General features: G+C 47.7%; 1 protein-coding gene across 2 annotated transcripts in view; it reads right to left on the bottom strand.

Annotated features, from left to right (window-relative positions):
- CSF1R (colony stimulating factor 1 receptor) overlaps positions 1 to 9,960 on the bottom strand; it is a 30,238-nt gene extending 20,278 nt beyond the window's left edge. Inside the window, exons 1-5 of one of the 2 annotated variants that reach the window (XM_087429576.1) lie at positions 9,752 to 9,960; positions 5,662 to 5,919; positions 4,974 to 5,258; positions 3,011 to 3,147; positions 2,223 to 2,382 (exon numbers count right to left, since the gene is read on the bottom strand). In XM_087429576.1, coding sequence (XP_087285702.1) covers positions 2,223 to 2,382; positions 3,011 to 3,147; positions 4,974 to 5,258; positions 5,662 to 5,919; positions 9,752 to 9,800 — 889 coding nt within the window. In that variant the 5' untranslated portion in view covers positions 9,801 to 9,960. The remainder of the gene's footprint in view (positions 1 to 2,222; positions 2,383 to 3,010; positions 3,148 to 4,973; positions 5,259 to 5,661; positions 5,920 to 9,751) is intronic. The other variant, XM_087429577.1, reaches the window with a different exon arrangement.
- Positions 9,961 to 17,017: the final 7,057 nt, after the last annotated feature.

The raw sequence follows: 17,017 nt of genomic DNA, 5'->3' as shown, positions 1-17,017 counted from the left end.
TCCATTACCACTCTAATCAAGCCGCCATCCCCTCTAGCTTGGGCTATTGCAGTAGCCTCCTAACTCGTCCCTGTGCTTCTATCTTTGTCTCCCTACAAAGAGCCCTCAACAAAGCACCAGAAATGCTTGTTACTTCCAAGACATATTGTGTCACTCCCTTGCTCAAACCCTCCAATGGCACCCCATCTCTCTCAAGAGCAAAAGCCCAGGTGCTTACACTGTCCTACAGGGCCCTCCCTCTCCACCTCTCTGACCATCTTGTACACTCTTCCTCTCACGCTCCACCCCAGCCACACTGGCTGACTTGCTTCTCGCATGTGGCAAGCACGGTCCTGCCTTAAGAACATTTCTTGCCCTCTGCCTGCCTCCAAGATATCTGCATGGCTTACTCCTTCACCAACTCCAAGTCTTTGCTCGAATGTCAGCTTTCCAGTGAAATCCTCCTTGATGATCACCCCATTTTAAACCACAAGCCCTATAGAACTGATTTGTTTTTCATAATTTATTTTGCTCATTACTTGTCTTCTCCCAACCAGAGCACAAACTTCATGTGGGCAGGGCTTTTGTCTGTGTTTCATTTGCAGCTGTATTCTCAGCCTCTGGAACAGTGTGTGGCCAGAAGTGTGAAGGCACACAAACATTTATTGAGTGACTACTGTGTGCCTGCGCTAGAAAACAGACAGGATTAGAACCCATACCCGAGGGATGGTTAAATGTGCTCCTCTCCTCCTCTACCTGCCAAAGCTCCCAGCAGAGCTCACATTCGACTGCAAGTCCAGTGTATTGCTTGTGCTGTAAGGATGGTGCCTCTCATGCTTCTCCCTCCCCCTCCGCTCTGTCTCTCCTAACAATTAACACATGAGGTGAGGCGTGGCAACCAAAATGACTCAGAGCCTGTCCCCACCCTGAAGGAACTCCTCTCTGCTTCTGGATTCCCAGCCCAGTGATGGCCACCTCCTCCCACCCGGTCACTCTAGCCGGAGACCTGCAGTCCTCTGGGCTCCTCTCTCCTTCACCCCTTCATCCCAGCAGCCACCAAGTCTTCTTGTCCATCGTCCCTCCTAAATGGTTTTGGATAACAGACTCTTCCAGGCCCCCACTATGGTCCAGTGCCCTCCACCACCTCCAGCCTGGACCACTGTATTAACTGCCTTGATGGGTCCCCAGCCTCCAGTCTCCCATCCAACCCACGGGGCATCGGGCTGAGCCTTCTCAGATTACATCTCCTCGTGCAACTTAGACAGCATTTGCTCCCTGCCAGGCCCTGTTCTAAGTACTTCATATGTATATATGCTCATTTAATTCTCACAACAAACCTACAAGGCAGTTCCTGTTAGTATCCCCATTTTGCAGATGGGGAAACGGAGGCACAGAGAGGTTATGCAACCTGCTAGTGATTGGTGGAGGCAGGTTGGAATGCCGCCTGGGAGTGTGGGCTCCTGACCACCACACAGCACCCACTCTGTGCAATCTGATCCCATTACTCTCCTCTCTAAAACCTTCAATGACTGCCCAATAGGATGCGACCCAAACTACCCATCCACTTTAAAGCTCCTTTACCATCTGGACTCTGCCTCCATCTCTGCTCCCCACAGCCACTCATCACACCAATGCACATCTCTGCTGTTGTCAACTTCTTTCTACGTCTTAAATTGTCTTTGCCTTTGGCTTTGCATATGCTGTTCCCTCTGCCAAAAGTGCTGTTCCCCTTCCTTTCCCACCACTCTGCCTGGCTAACCCACCTTCATTCTTCTTGCCCCAGTTTAGATGCCCCTGTGTCCAAGCCTGGGTTGGGGGACCCCCTCAGTGTTCCCAGGACACCCCACTCTTTCCCTATGATCACACTGGGGTGAGCATTGTCTGTTCACATGTCGATGTGACACAAGTGTCCCAGGCATGAAGGAATGAATGAATGAGTGAATAGTGAAGTCCAGTGGCTCCCTACTAGACACCAATCCCAAAACAGCACAAAATGATGCTAAACTGAAATGCAGCAATGCACTGTAGGAGCTCCATGGAGAGAGAAAGGGGTTCTGGGGGAGGATCCGGGGAGGCTCCCACGGATGTGGCTCCCTAGCCAGGCCCAGGATAAAGGGATTCTAGTGAAGATGCTCTTAACAGTGTCTCCTTCTTTGCCATTAGCCCCGTCCTTCTCAATCCTGGTATGCACCTCCCTCACCGTAGGCTCCCTGCCAACCCTCCCCCACCACCCTGATACTCACCTACCACCCGGAAGACCATGGAGGTGGAGCGGACGCCTTGGGCATTGGTGGCCACACAGGAGTAGTTGCCAGCGTCTTGGAAGCCCACGTGCTCGAGGTTGAGGATCAGGACTTTTTGGTAACGGTTATCGCGGAAGTCAGATTGTTGAGAGATTGTGAGCTGTAGCCAGAAGGAAAGGAAATATTATACTAAGGTTGTTTAGGGATTAGAAAGATCTGGGTTCAAATCCTCAGCCTTTAAGGATTATTATCTGCCTTTCCTTGGACAAGGGACTGAACTCTGAGCCTCAGTTTCTTCATCTGTAAAATGGGACTAATACTGGGCTTGTGCTCCTAGGGCTCTAGTGGGGAGTAAATGAGATTGCATGCAAAGGGCATAGGGCTGTGCCTGGCACACAGCAGGCACAGTGGGAGGGGAGGGGGTTCTTAGAAGCAGCCTAATGCCATTCCCTCCTGGAAATACTTTCTCTTCCTCCCTCTCTCCCAAAGTCTTTCTGAAATAGCCCTAATATCCCTGGGCTTCAAAGGTGGCCCGGGAACCCCTTGCGAAGTCAGAAGTGAGCTGACGTGTGGTTCTTGTCCATAGCCTGGAGAAAAGGTCATGGGTCAGTGGCATGAGCGTGAGTCCTGGCAGTGAAATCTTGGGTGAGTCCACTCCCCTCTCTGGATCGGGGCCATGCTCTCAGCCGAGAGAGCTGGCTTGTGGTGGGGCTGGGGGCTCCATCCTGCAGGGCCTGGTGTGCTGGGAGGATGGGCAGACTTCACCTTGCTGTCTCCTCAGGACTGACCTTGGTGTCTCTGTGTTGGAGGAAGACATCAAAGTTGACATCAACGTCGCTGGCTGAGCACATGATCTGGGCAGCCTCTCCTCGAATCCGCACCAGCTCTGCAGGCTTCAGTGTCAAGGTTGGGGGCCCTGAGACAACTGAGGCCAGGGGAAGGGACCCATGAACACCCAGGCTGTCGCTCTGCTTCTTGCCCTGGGCCTGGCTACTGACCAGGGCCCCCACCATGCTACCATCCCAAATCCTGGGAGGCAGCCTTGATGCCTCAATTTTCCCCCTGGCAAGTCCTATCTCCTAAATAGACCTTGAAAATCCACTTCCCTCCATCACCACCCCCTTTCCCCAGTCTCATCACCATTCTCTGCTCTGGACTCCTGCAACAGCCACCCAGGAGGCCTCCCTGCTCCCCCTCCCACTCCTCCACAACCCAGACTCCACACAGCAGCCAAAGTGAGCTCTTAAGAATGTAGAGTGGATCATGCCTCTCTCCTGGGCCAATATTTGGTGGCTTCCCGTCACTCTTAGGATACAAGCCAAAGTCCTTCCCACATCCCCAGGCCCTGTTCCTGACCCCAGACCGCCTGCCACCCTCTGCTCAGCGCACTGCAGCCACATCGGCCTTCTTTCCCCCCGCAGAGCCCTGCACTCGCCCTTCCCTCCTGGAATGCTTCTGTCCCACACTTTGAATGAGCGCCTGTTCTCGTCCTTCACATCCTTAGCTCAGACATTCCTCAGAGAGGCCTTCTCTCACCAGTTTAGCTGAATTAGCCTCACCCCCTCACACATCCAGCTTTCTCTGGCTTGGTTTCTTGTTCATCATGATTGGTATGTTATTTATTTTCTCTCTAGTCTGTCTCCCCGTAACTGCAACTCCATGAAGGCGCTAACCCCAGCAGCCAGCCTAGTGCCTGACACACGGTAGGCATTGAATTAATATTTGTGGCTGTTGCTGTTGTTGAGAGATGATCTAATCTAGTTTTTCAAGGTCCAGAGATGCTGCAGAACCCACTTGAGGTCACCAAGAGGGTCATGGCAGAACTAGGACCCGGGGCTCTTGGCTCCCAGCCAGCCGTGGCTCTGCAAGATGACATGTGGGGAAAGAGCACTTATGGCCTTCTCCACCTGCGTGGTGGGGTCCCTTGACTTTCAGGACAGGGTTAGTGGCCTCAGAGCCCGGGCCTTGGGCCAGCCATGCCTCCCTGACCTGGCCCTCATTACAAGGACCCGATTCCTGGCTCAAAGCCAAGTCCTGAGCCTGGGGCGTTGCTTAGTCACACCAGCCCTTCCAGAAATCAGACTCCTGGCCACCAGCCCAGCAGAGGCAAGGGAGGGAAAGGTGTGAGACTTCACCGCCATTGTCGCCTCCCGCAGTGAGAGCTGCCCCACACGCCCACCACCACTTCCCCGTCACTTGGTTCCCCAGCCCTCCGTCATGGGCCTGGCACCCAGCACCAGGCTGGCACTGAGTGGGGCGTCCACGTCCGAGGGTGTGGGAGCGCCTCGAGCCCTCCTTCTGCTCCTGGAACATTCGCAGCCTGTGCCCACCTCGTGCCTTTGTACCTGCTGTTTCTTCTGCTGAAGCAGATCTTTGCACGGCCACCTCCTTCTCTTCATTCACATTTCAGCTCAAATAAAATGTCGCTCTCTCAGCGAGGCTCCCCTCCCACGCCCCCACACACTCTCTCTTCCATCCCCTTGTTTAACGATTTTTTTTGAGTGTCTCGTGATCTGAGATGATCTCGCCCACTGAGGTATTGACTTGCATGTCTCCCTGTGCCCAGCACACCCTGTTTGTCTTGCCCCAGTAAGTGCCCCAGAGTTGACTGTGACGCCATCAGAAGGAAGAAATGAAAGAAGGGGGACACCCCGTTACCTCCCATCAGGCCCGGGCCCCAGCCACCACTCATGTGGCTGCCAGCTCTCTGTCCCCGCCCTCCACTGGCTTGTCCCTCCCTGCCCCACACACCTTTCTGCACTTTAAGCTGGATGCTGATGGATGTCACCATCCTGCCGTCTACCCGAGCACTGCATTGGTAGTGCTGGCTCTCAATGAACTTGGCCTTGTGGATGGTGAAGCCGTGCCAGAGGGAGAAGGAGTAGTTGGTTTGGCGCAAGACAGGCCGGCCACGCAACCGCACCAGCGAGACACCCGCCTCCAGCGCCGGGTCGGTGAGCAGGCAGGGCAGCAGCGCATCCTGACCCTCCAACACTGTCACTTCCTGGGCCAGAACCTTCCAGGGCTGAACAGGGTCTGGGATAGAGGAGGATACGGGGTTACAACTGCCCTCGCTCCACCAGGCCAAGCAGTCCCTGGACTTGGGTGACAGGGAGGCTCAGAGATACTGATCATTTGCCTGAGGTCACATAATACTAGGGAAGCTCAGCTGATGCTTGGGGCTCTGGAGCCAGGTCCAGTCCAGCTACTTGATGCTGTGTGACTTGGGCAAATGACTCAACCTCTCTGAGCCTATGGGCATAATCATAGAACCTACCTCACAGGGTTATTGTAAAGACTACAGTAAATTAGAAGTACTGCCACAGGTCCTTTTTCATGGCAGGCACTCAGCAAATGTAGAGCTGGTTTATTATGATTGTTAGTATTAACAATGGCCCTGCTGGGCCAGGCCTTTGGGGAGTGGGCTCAGAGTTCTTACCTTTGACGTAGAGGTGGATGGCGGCGCTGCCCCCCAGGGGGTCTCCAGGCTCAGTGCAGCGATAGGTCCCCGTGTTTTGGAAGGTGGCATTAGTCGTGGTCAGGATGCTGCTGGGGGCATCAGGGTCCAGAGTCCAGTGGGGGGAGATGGGGCCGTCCCATTCCACGCTGCCATTGCCCACACATCGCAGGGTCACCGTTGTGCCTGGCTCCACAACCAGCTCTCGGCCACTGGGCTCGATCACCGGAACCCCCTGACCTGGTGATGGGGGGCAGCAGACAGAAGAGAGGCCTGAGGCGACCCGCCCGGGCCATTCCCTGCCTCTGAGATGGGTGGTGCCCTGGCGGGGTGGTGCTGGTGCTGGGGTTCAGCAGTGACTTGCAGGATCACCCTGAACAAGTCTCTGCCCCTCTCTGGTCATTTGCTCAGCCCCACACACCCAAACCTGCTGGGGGATGGACGATGTCTCTGATGTCCAGCAGGCCCCTCCTCTGAGAAAGGGGGGCTGGCACCTTTCTCGGCCTCCCACCCAGCTGCTGTCCCACGGGGGCTCCCCAGCCTCCTGCCTCAGTCTCCCCAGCTGTGACTGCATCAGTCTCCCTAGGAGTGGACTCCTTCAGCCCCAGGTCCCAAGTGGGCTACATCCCTGTCACTGAGCCCAGGGCCTGGCTCAGAGCAAGGGGCTCCAACAAGCAAAGGAAGAACAAAATGACTAGAATGGTCACAGCAAAGTCCTCCAACTCAATTCACAGGGGGAAGAAGGAGAGGGGTGTAGGAACCTAGCCCAGCAGAACTAGAAAGGCTCTGAGAGTCGTCTGTTGTGCCCACTCCCACCATTGCATGTCTGGTCTATAGCACGGTAGGGTGGTTCAGAGGCTCTGTGCCTCAGTTTCCCCAATATGGGGACAATAATTGTACCCATTTATTGGGATGTCTGGAGATTTAAATGCATGGAAAGCCTTTATAACATCACCTGTCACTAAATAAATACTCAGTAAGGGTTAGCCATTATATTATTATCTAGTCTACCCCCAGCAGCTCACCCAGACACCCCAGCACTGCTGTGTTTTAAGGGGAGCCAATCTCTTTTAAGGAAAATTTTCCTGAAGGAGAAAAGAGAACTTGAAACCCGTATCGGGCCCTCCGGGAAGAAGGCCCGTTGCCTCTGCAGTGTCAGCATTTTTCCAGGGCCCAAAATAGGGCAAAGGGGGGAAGTGAGAGCTGATTCAACGCCTTGGGGGGCTGCCAGGTGCCCCCCGGCCTGCGCGGGAGGAAACACATTGCTGGCACCCGGCCTGGCCCCGGTTTCCGCTCAGCCTGCGGCCCTTCTCCAGGGATGCTCTCACTTCTGCTTCCTGGCCCTCCTGGCCACTGTCCCCTCTCCCCCGAAGAGACAGTGCCACCTACTGGGCCACTGAAGGAACATGGACATTCCAACCCCAAGGGCACTGGGGGAGTTTGGGGCTTCTCCATCATCCTGCACAAAAGCTCTTTAAACAGGTATTTCCACCCCCCAACCCCCACAGAGACCCCAGAATTGGAAAGATCATCTCTGTCAAATGACTTCTGGAGGGTTTAATTTATGTTTTGATTCTGTACCCGTCAGAGGTGTGCAGCCTGTCTGCCCGAGCTTCTGATTGGCACAAAGGACTGAGTGAACTGGCGAACACTGCCACGGCCAACACCTGGGGGTCGCAGCCCCCCTGCGCCCGTGACCACCGGGGAGAGGGCAAGCGTCGTTTCTGGCAGGCTGCCGGCAAACCCCACCCGAGCTGGTGCTGCCCTATTACAGCTGCGGCAACGCAGGGGCCAGGCTGGGGGTTACGGCAGGGAAGAGCTCTGACTGCAGGGTCACATCGACATGGGTCTGAAACCTCGTTCTCCCTGACTCGCTGGGTAGGTTGCTTAACCTCCCTGACCCTCAGGCTACTCTTCCATCCAGTGGGAATAATCCAAGTCCCACCTCTGAGAAGTCTTGGGAGGGTTCAATGAGGGGACACACAGCCCCCGGCTCAGCCAGCTGCTCCTGCCCTGGGCTCCTGCTTCAACTGCTGCATTTCTAACCCCCCTTCTGGTGCTGGCACCCTGATATCCAAAGCTTCTGCTCTTTAAAGGTCACGGTCTGTGACTGTAACACCCGCGGCCTCGGATTCTGTGACGCCACCGTGTTCCGCTTCTGCGCCCGCTGGTCTCACAGGCGCCTGCTCCACCCCCACCCCCTGCCCCGTCCCTCCAGCGCCTGCCCTGGTCTCCTGGAAATGTGGTCAGAGAGAGGCGTCTGTCCTGTTTTGTCCTGTCCTCTTGTCCCGGGTATTCATGAAGGACATCCTCAACTTCCGCCCCCAACTTCTCCCTGCTGGCTTGGCTGGCGGGAAGGGAAAGCCTGCTCAGGCCGCATCCTCCCGGGAGGAGGCTGGGGCTTGGTGAGCGCTGACCAGGGCTCCCTTCTGCTCCTGCCCAGTCTTTACCCTCTCATCTCAGCTTCCCAATTCTCCCCCTGCCCCAAACCTGCCCACCCTGTCCCACTTCCCTAGCAGACCCCACCATCACCAGCTCTGGGATGTGCCGCAACCTCCACTCCTCTCCCTCAACACACGCACCACACCGCACCGCACCGCACCGCACACCAAGGCCTGGGACGCAGCCTGTCCTCAGCCCACGATCTGTCGCAGTGATGGGGAGAAGCGAGCCTCTCCTCTACTGTTGGGCTGAAAGCTTAGGTTTCCAGCCTGCTGTCCCCCATCTCTTCTTTCCCCTGGGGCTGGATGCTGGACACCACGGCCCCCAACAATGCCCCGCAGGCGGGTTCTGGGCATGAGGACAGGACAAGGCAGTGAAATAAAACCCATGGAACTTTCTGGGGTGAAGGCAATAGTCTCTATCTTAATTTGGATGGTGGGTACACAAGCATATACACTTGACAAACCTCATCAAATGTACACTTAAGAATCTACGCTTTCTACTGGAGGTAAATTACATCTCAATAAAAAAGAACAGACACTCAAGCCCAGTGGGATTGACTGGGCCAGAAAAAGACCTTTAGTGGGCCATTTCGTCATCAAGGACCAGACGCACCTATTACCCTTGGCCCTGCAGCCCCAGAGCTAATGCTGCCTTCCCACCCCACCCCCAACACCATCGTCCCTCCAAATAAGCATGTGATAAGATATAACGCATGTTTATTGGGCCAGCCATAGCTACAAGCCAAGCACCTAGCCCCTCGTCTCCAGTAGACATCCTCCTAGATGGAGATTCTGCATCACTGCTGCTGCCGGAGGGATGGAGTTAACGGTAAAATCTGCCACACAGCTCCCTGTCCTGAGGCCTGGCAGCCTGTATCTGAGAGGGCTCTGGCCCGGGAGACCCCTGCCATCCTCCCCCTGGGTCTGCCTCTAGCCCTATACTCTCTTCTCTGCCAGGGCTAGAGAAGCTAACCTCCCATCTCTTCTTCCTATCCCTACTCAAGACTCCCAAGGAAGGACCACTGCCCGTTTTCCAAGGCCTTTCCAAGTCAGGCCCTTCCTACAATCAGCGAGCTACGGGCTGGCAGAGCTGGTACAGCCATCAGGGGCTCTCTAGGGCCTCCCTATTCAGTGTACATCTGGACCAGCAGCACTGGCATCTCCTAGGAGCTTGTTAGAAATGCAGAACCTCAGGTTGCACCTGAGACCCACTGAGTCAGAATCTGCATTGTAACAAGATCCCCATAATTTGCATGCACAGTAAAGTTTGAAAAGCATTGCTTTGGTCTAGTCCATCACCGCCCCCAACACCTGCCATTGAATAGATGTGGACACTGAAGCCCTGGGAGCATCAGGGACTTGTCCAGGACACACAGTGAGTCGACATCTGAGCTGGGACAGATCCGCAGCCCTGGCCGGGCTGTTTCCACCCCGCCCACACCCTCTTTTCCATTACCTCTCCAAAGCAGATACCTACAAACTTGCAGTCCAGGCTGGGGAAATGGAACCACAAAGTAGGGACACCCAATGAGGGGTGGGGGTTCACAGAGTCCTTCCACAGGGGTCGTCTCTGTTACATCTCCCACCCCCCAACTCCCTACCCGCCAAACCCCCAGTTCTGCTCTTACCATGCCAAGTTGTGGCCAGCAGCAGGACCAGAAGAGCCCCTGGACCCATGGCCTCAGTGGGGAGGCAGCAGCCTGATGCAGGGCTGGGGGTTGCTCAGGGCTCTGGGCTCCCAGCGGCCGGCTCTGCGGGGACCAGGACCGCTGGACACACGTTCCTCTCCACTGCACTGGCTGTTTGTCTTGTTTTCCTCTTCCTCCTCCTCCTTGGGCTGATCCCCTTCTTCCCCTTTTAGCTAGGCAAGGCAACCACAGAGTTTGGAAATCTTGGGTCTTTAGAAGAAAACAAAGCCATGACCCCCAGAGGGAGGGGTTGGAGTCTGGGGCAGGGCCAGCCTGAGCTGGGGAGCTGCCTAAGTTTGGGGGCCTTCTGCAGCCGCCTCCGAGGGGCCCTGGGAGAAGAGACAGGCCCAACATTGGACAGTCAGTCACTCAGTAGCACAAATGGGGTCTCCAGAGCAGCCAGGTGGCTCTGGCTATGCTGAAAAGGGAGTCAGACTGGTCTGGGAGAGCCTGATAATAGCAACAAGAGCTTCTATTTACAGGACGCTCACCAGCCAAGCCCTTTGCATTCACTATCTCCTTTGGTTCCCACAAAAATTTTGTGTGGTAGGTACTGTTATCATTCCCATTTCACAGATGGGAAAACTGAGGTTCAGAGAAATCACATTAAACTTGCCCACGGTTACACGGCCACCAAATGGTGGAGGTGGGATTTGGATCTGGGCAGGTTGGTTGTAGAACTGCCTTTTCGTGGATTAAGTAAGTGTGTTTATTTATTTACTTTTACAAAGAGTCTAATTGTGCCACTGTATTTCTTAAGAAAAATAGCACTCCTCTGCCTCCTTTCCTGGAGGCAATTGCTTTTACCCTTTTTAGTTGATTCTCTTAGTATTTTCCTTCTTATTTCTATTAACATGATTGTAAAGTTACTTCTTGAAATTAAAAATTGATCCAAGAAAATAGTTATTCTTTCCATGTACTCAGGTAGATATAATATATACATTTGAGTGTTTGAACCTTTAGTATTCATGAATATCAACCAAAACTGACTCAAGAAGAAATAGAAAATCTAAATAGATGTATAACTAGCAAAGACGTTGAGTCAGTAATTAAAAACCTCCTGACAAAGGACCAGATAGCTTCACTGGTGAGTTCTACTGAACATTTGAAGAAGAATTAACTCCAATCCTTCTCAAACTCATTCAAAAAACAGAAGATGGAGGAATACTTGTCAACTCATTCTGTGAGGCCAGCATTACCTTGATACCAATGCCAGACAAGAATATCACAAGGAAAGAAAACTACAGACCAGTATCCCTTATCATATACATCAAAAATCCTCAACAAAATACTAGCAAACCAAATCCAATAGCATGTTAAAATGATTATACACCATGACCAAGTGAGATTTATCCCAGAAATGCAAAGATGGTTCAACACATGAAAATCGATCTAATACACCACATTAATAGAACAACGAAAAAAATCCCACATGATCATCTCAATCGATGAAATTAATGTCAGTTTAAAGCCTTTGACAAAATCTAACACCCTTTCATGATAAAACACCCAATAGACTAGGAATAAAAGGGAACATTGTCAACACGGTTTAGGGCAGATATGAAAACACCACAGCTAACTCAATGGCAAAAGACTGAAAGTTTTCCACGCTTAGATCAGGAACAAGACAAGGATATTTGCTCTCACCATTTCTATTCCACATTGTACTGGAGATTCTAGTCAGAGTAATCACAAAGAAAAATAAGTAAAAGTCATCTAAATTAAAAAGGAAGAAGCAAAACTATCTCTATTTATCATATGATCCTATATACAGATAAATCCTAAAGAATCTATTTAAAAAAACCTATTGGAGCTAATAAATGAATTAAGCAAAGTTGCAGGATACAGGATCAACACACAAAACTCAACTTATTTCTATACACCAGCAGTGAACAATCCAAAAAAGAAATTTAAAAAACAACTTTATTTTCAATAGCATCAAAACAAACAAAATACTTGGCAATAAATTTAGCTAAGGAGATGCAAGACGTATACACTGAAAACCACAACACACTGTTGAAAGAAATTAAGAAGACTAAATAAATGGAAAGACATCTTGTGTTCATGGATTGAAGGATTTAATATTGTAAAGATGGCAATACTCCCCAAAGTAATCTACAGATTCATGGCAGTCCCTATCAAATCCCAGTTGCCTTTTTCTGCAGAAATGGAAAAGCTGATTCTCAAATTCATATGGAATTTCAAGAGACCCCAGACAGCCAAATCAATTTTGAAAAATAACAAAGTTGGAGTCACATTTCCCAATTTCAAAACTTACTACAAATCTACAGAAGTCAAAACAGTGTGGTATTGGCATAAGGAGAGAGATATGGATCAACAGAATAAAATTGAGAGTTCAGAAATAAACCTTCACGTCTATGGTCAATTGATTTTCAACATGAGTGCCAAGACATTCAATGGGGAGAGAACAGTCTTTTCAACAAATGGTGTTAAAAGAATTGGATATCCACACCCAGAAGAATGAAGCTGGACCCTTACGTCACACCATATACAAAAATTAACTCAAAGGGGATCAAAGACCTGAATATAAAGACTAAAACTACAAAACTCTTTTTAAAAGAAAGCATAGGGATAAATATTCATGATCTGGACTTGGAAACAATTTCTTAGATATGTCACCAAAAGCACAAGCAACCAAAGAAAAAAATACACAAATTGGACTTCATCAAAATTAAATATTTTGGTGCATCCAAGGACAGTATCAAGGGAATAAAAAGGCAACACACAGAATGGGAGAAAATATTTGCAAATCATATATATAAGGATTAGGTATCAAGAATATATTTATATAAAACTCCTATAATTCAACAACAAAAAGACAATGAATGACTCAATTTAAAAATGAGCAAAAAAGTTGAAGATATTTCTCCAAGGAAGATATACAAATGACCAACAAGTACATGAAAAGATGCTCAATATTGTTAGTCATTAGGGAAATGCAAATCAAAACCACAATGAGATACCACCTCACACCAACCAGGTTAGCCATAATAAAAAAATCAAAGTAACAGGTATTAATGAGGATGTGAAGAAATTGGAACGCTTGTACATTGCTGGTGAGAATGTAAAATGGTGCAGCTGCTGTCGTAATCAGTTTGATAGTTCCTCAAAAATTAAACACAGAATTACCATATGACCCAGTGATGCCACTCTTAGGTATATCCAAAAGAATTGAAAACAGAGACTCAAACAAATACTTGCATATGAATGTTCAATGTAGCACTATTTGCAATAACCAAAAGGTGGCAACAGTTGATGAACAGGTAGACAAAATGTGGTATATTCATTCAATGGAGTATTATTCAGCCATAAAAAGGAGTGAAGTATTGCTACATGTCACAATGTGGATGAACACTGAAAACATTACACTAAGTGGAAGAAGCCAGACACGAAATACATCTATTGTATGACTATATTTATATGAAACATCCAGAATAGGTTAATCCATAGAGGCAGAAAGCAGACTTGAGGTTGCCAGGGGCTGGGCGAGGGCGGAATGTGGAGCAACTGCTTAATGGGTACCATGTTTCCTTTTGGAGTGACGAAAATGTCTTGGAACGAGATAGAGGTGATGGTTGCACAACATTGTGAATGTACTAAACGTCACCAAATTGTACACTTTAAAATGGTTGATGTTTAAATTCATGTTATGTGAATTTTACCTCAATTGAAAAAAAAGAGAAGAAGGGATACACTTTCTTAGAAAAACAAAAACTGAGAGAATTCATTGCTAGCAGACCAGCACCACACACACACACAAAACGTTAAGGGAAGCTCTTCAGGCAAGAAGAATATAAAGCCAGACAGATCTTGGACATATACACAAAATAAAGAGTGCTGGAAATGGCATGAATAAAGGTAAATATAAAAAATAGTTTTATCTTGAGCCAGCCCTGATGGCCTAGCGCTTATAGTTCAGCACACTCTGCTTTGGCAAAGGCCCAGTTCCCGCGTATGGAACCACATCACTCGTCTGTTGGTAGCCACACTGTGGCAGAGGCTCAGATAGAGGAATACTGGCAACAGATGTTAGCTCAGGGAATCTTTCCCAGAAAAAAAAAAAAAAAATGAAAGACTTTGTTTCTTGTTTAAAAAAAAAAAAAGTTTTATCTTACTTTTAATTGCTGGAAAAGATAATGCACTGTCTAAAGCAGACATTGGCAAACTTTTTCTGTTTACAGAGCCAGATAGTAAATATTTTAGGCTTTGTGGGTCATAAAGTCTATTTGGCAACTACTAAACTCTGCCACTGTAGAGTAAAAGCAGCCATAGAATATCCATAAACCATGGAGCGTAACTGTGTTCCAATAATACCTTATTTACAAAAACAGGTGGCAGGCTAGATTTGGCCCATGGACTATAGTTTTCCAACATCTGATTTAAAGCAAAATAGTAGCAACGTATTGTATGTTTATAGCATATGTAGAAGTAAAATGTATGAGGACAACACTACAAAAGATGAGAGGCAAGGATGAGCAGTATACTGCTGTAAGGTCCTTATACTATGTTCGATGCATCATAATATTATTTTAAGGTAGACTTTGATTAATTAAAGATATATATTGTAAAACCTAGGATAACAAGTAAAAAATTTTTTAAAGGTATAAATTATAAGCCAATAGTGGAGATAAAATAGAGTCACAAAATGTACTCAATTAATCCAAAGGAAGACAGAACAAGAATAAAAAAGAAAGAAGACCAGATGGAACAAATAGAAAACATCTAACAAAATGATAGATTTTAATCCAATTGTATCAACTATTATCTTAAATGTAAGCAGTCTAAATACACCAATTAAAAGACAGAGATTGTCAGATTGGATAAAAAAGCAAAACACAACTATTTGCTTTACAAGAAGCCCACTTTAAATATAAAGACACAGATAGGATAAAAGTAAAAGGATGGAAAGAGATATTCCATGTAGACAGTAATAAAAAACACTGCAGTGCCGTATTAATATCCGACAAAGTCGATTTGAGAATAAGGAATATTTCTAGGGATAATGGAAGACATTACAGAATGACAAAGGAGTCAATTTTCCAAGATGACAAAATTCTAAATGTATACGCATCTTAGAACAGAGCTTCAAAATACGTGAAACAAAACTGATAGAACTGAGAGAAGAGATAGACAAATCTCTGGTAACACCTCTTTCTCCATAATAGGTAGTACAAGTAGAGGGAAAATTAACAAGGATGTAGAAGACCTGAACAAAACTGTAAATGAACGTGACATAATGGATATTTATAGAATACTCCACTTAACAGTATCAGAATACACATTTTTCTCAAGGACACTTGGAACATGCACCAAGATATACCAGATTGTGGGCCATAAAAAAAAAACCCATAAAAATATAAATAACTAAATTATACAAAGTATTTCTTGTACTATAACAGAATTAAACTTGAAATCATTACCAGAAAGATACCTGGGAAATCTCAAATATTTGGAAATTAAACAATACACTTATAAAAAACCTGTGAGGAAATCACGTGGAAAATTAGAAAATATTTTGAATTGAATGAAAAAATAATCAATGATCTGAGCATCTACCTTAAGAAACTAGAAAAAAGAAGAACAAATTAAACCCAAAGCAACTATAAGGAAGGAAATAAAGATAACAGTAGAAATCAGTGAAATCCAGAACAAAAAGTTAGAGAAAAAGTAGTGAAACCAAAAGCTGTTTCATTGAAAAAAATCAACAAAATATCCAAGAAAGAAAAAACAAGAAAAACACAAATTACAAATATCGAGAATGAAAGAGGGGACATCACCACCAACCCTACAGACACTAAAAGGATAATAAAGGAATGCTATGAACAACTTTAGTCCCATAACCTCAACAAGTTAGGTAAAATGGACAAATCCCTTGAAAGACACAAGAAGATACTTCTAACATTTATTCTGGCCTGCTGGTCCTAGAAGGAGGATGAGAAACACGTGGAGCAGAGCTGCACCGGCTAAGGTGCTCCTGCTAAGCCCAGCCTGGAGCGGAGTCCCCTGCTGCCCCGTAGACATGTGAGCCCAACCAGATCAGACACATAGGGTGTAGATGAGTGAGAAATAAACGTTCACTGTTGTATGCCACTGTGCTTTTGTGGAGTTTTATTTGTTTGCTTGCTATGCAACAAAAGCTAACTAATATAGTAAGCTGGTGGAAGTGCCAGGACTGGGGAGGGCTGGCTTTCGGCAGGCAGAGGTGGGGAAGAGAAACAAGGGCATCTGGAAAGAAACAAACAGCAAAGGCAATCAATAAGCCTGCTAGTCAGCCACCAGCAGTCACAGGACCCAGGCAGAGGGCAGATGTGCTGGGAATCCCTTCCCATCCCCGTTCTATAGTCCTGTTTGCTTTCTCCCTGCTTTTTTTCTTTTATACCAGTGCTCACTGTAAGATACTCATACATAAACAGAGATCTAGCCTCCCAAAATGGAAGCCCCTCCAAACCCTTCTCCTCCCAATCACAGCCCCTTTTCCTGCAACAACCACTGGTACCAGGTATGTATGTACCCTTCCTGACATTTGCCTGTGCAGGTATGTGCTCATCCACGTATCCATCTATCCATCCATTCATCCATGCTTTATAGTTTAAAAAATAGTATCATATGCTCTTTATTGCACTGGGGCTTGGGTTTTATCACTTAACAACCCATCTTAGAAATCTTTGGTACATAAAGATCTACTTCATTTTTTGAATTCCTGCACGATGTTCATCATATGCATGTATCGTAATTTATTTCACCAGTCCTCCACTGAAGGGATGTGGTAGTTACTTCTGATTTTTCTCCATTGTGTACAAGGCTGCAGTGAACATGAGATAAGTCACTTACCCTCTCTGACCTTCTCTTTTCTTATCCCTACATGAATCATTGTGTACGTGTGCTATCATCTGAGCAAGATCCATTCCTAGAAGAGGGATTGCTGGGTTAAAGGGTGGGTACATTAAAATGCAGCGATATTGTTCAATTACCCCCCAAAAAAGACTGTTTGCATGCGCACTCCTGCCAACAGTGTATGGGAAACCCAGCTTCCCCATATTCTTGCTGATATTGGCTATTATTGAGCTTTAAAATTTTAGGCATTCTGATAGAGAAAAATACTATTTCATTGAGAATTTAATATGTATTTCTCAGATCAGTGGTGAAATGAACAATTTTTTCACGTGTGTACAGTTATCGGTATTT

Source organism: Ceratotherium simum, chromosome 4 (genome assembly GCF_057802395.1).
Source record: "Ceratotherium simum simum isolate JZ-2026a chromosome 4, ASM5780239v1, whole genome shotgun sequence".
Classification (NCBI taxonomy): Eukaryota; Metazoa; Chordata; class Mammalia; order Perissodactyla; family Rhinocerotidae; genus Ceratotherium; species Ceratotherium simum.
This window is presented reverse-complemented; position numbering and strand designations above follow the sequence as displayed.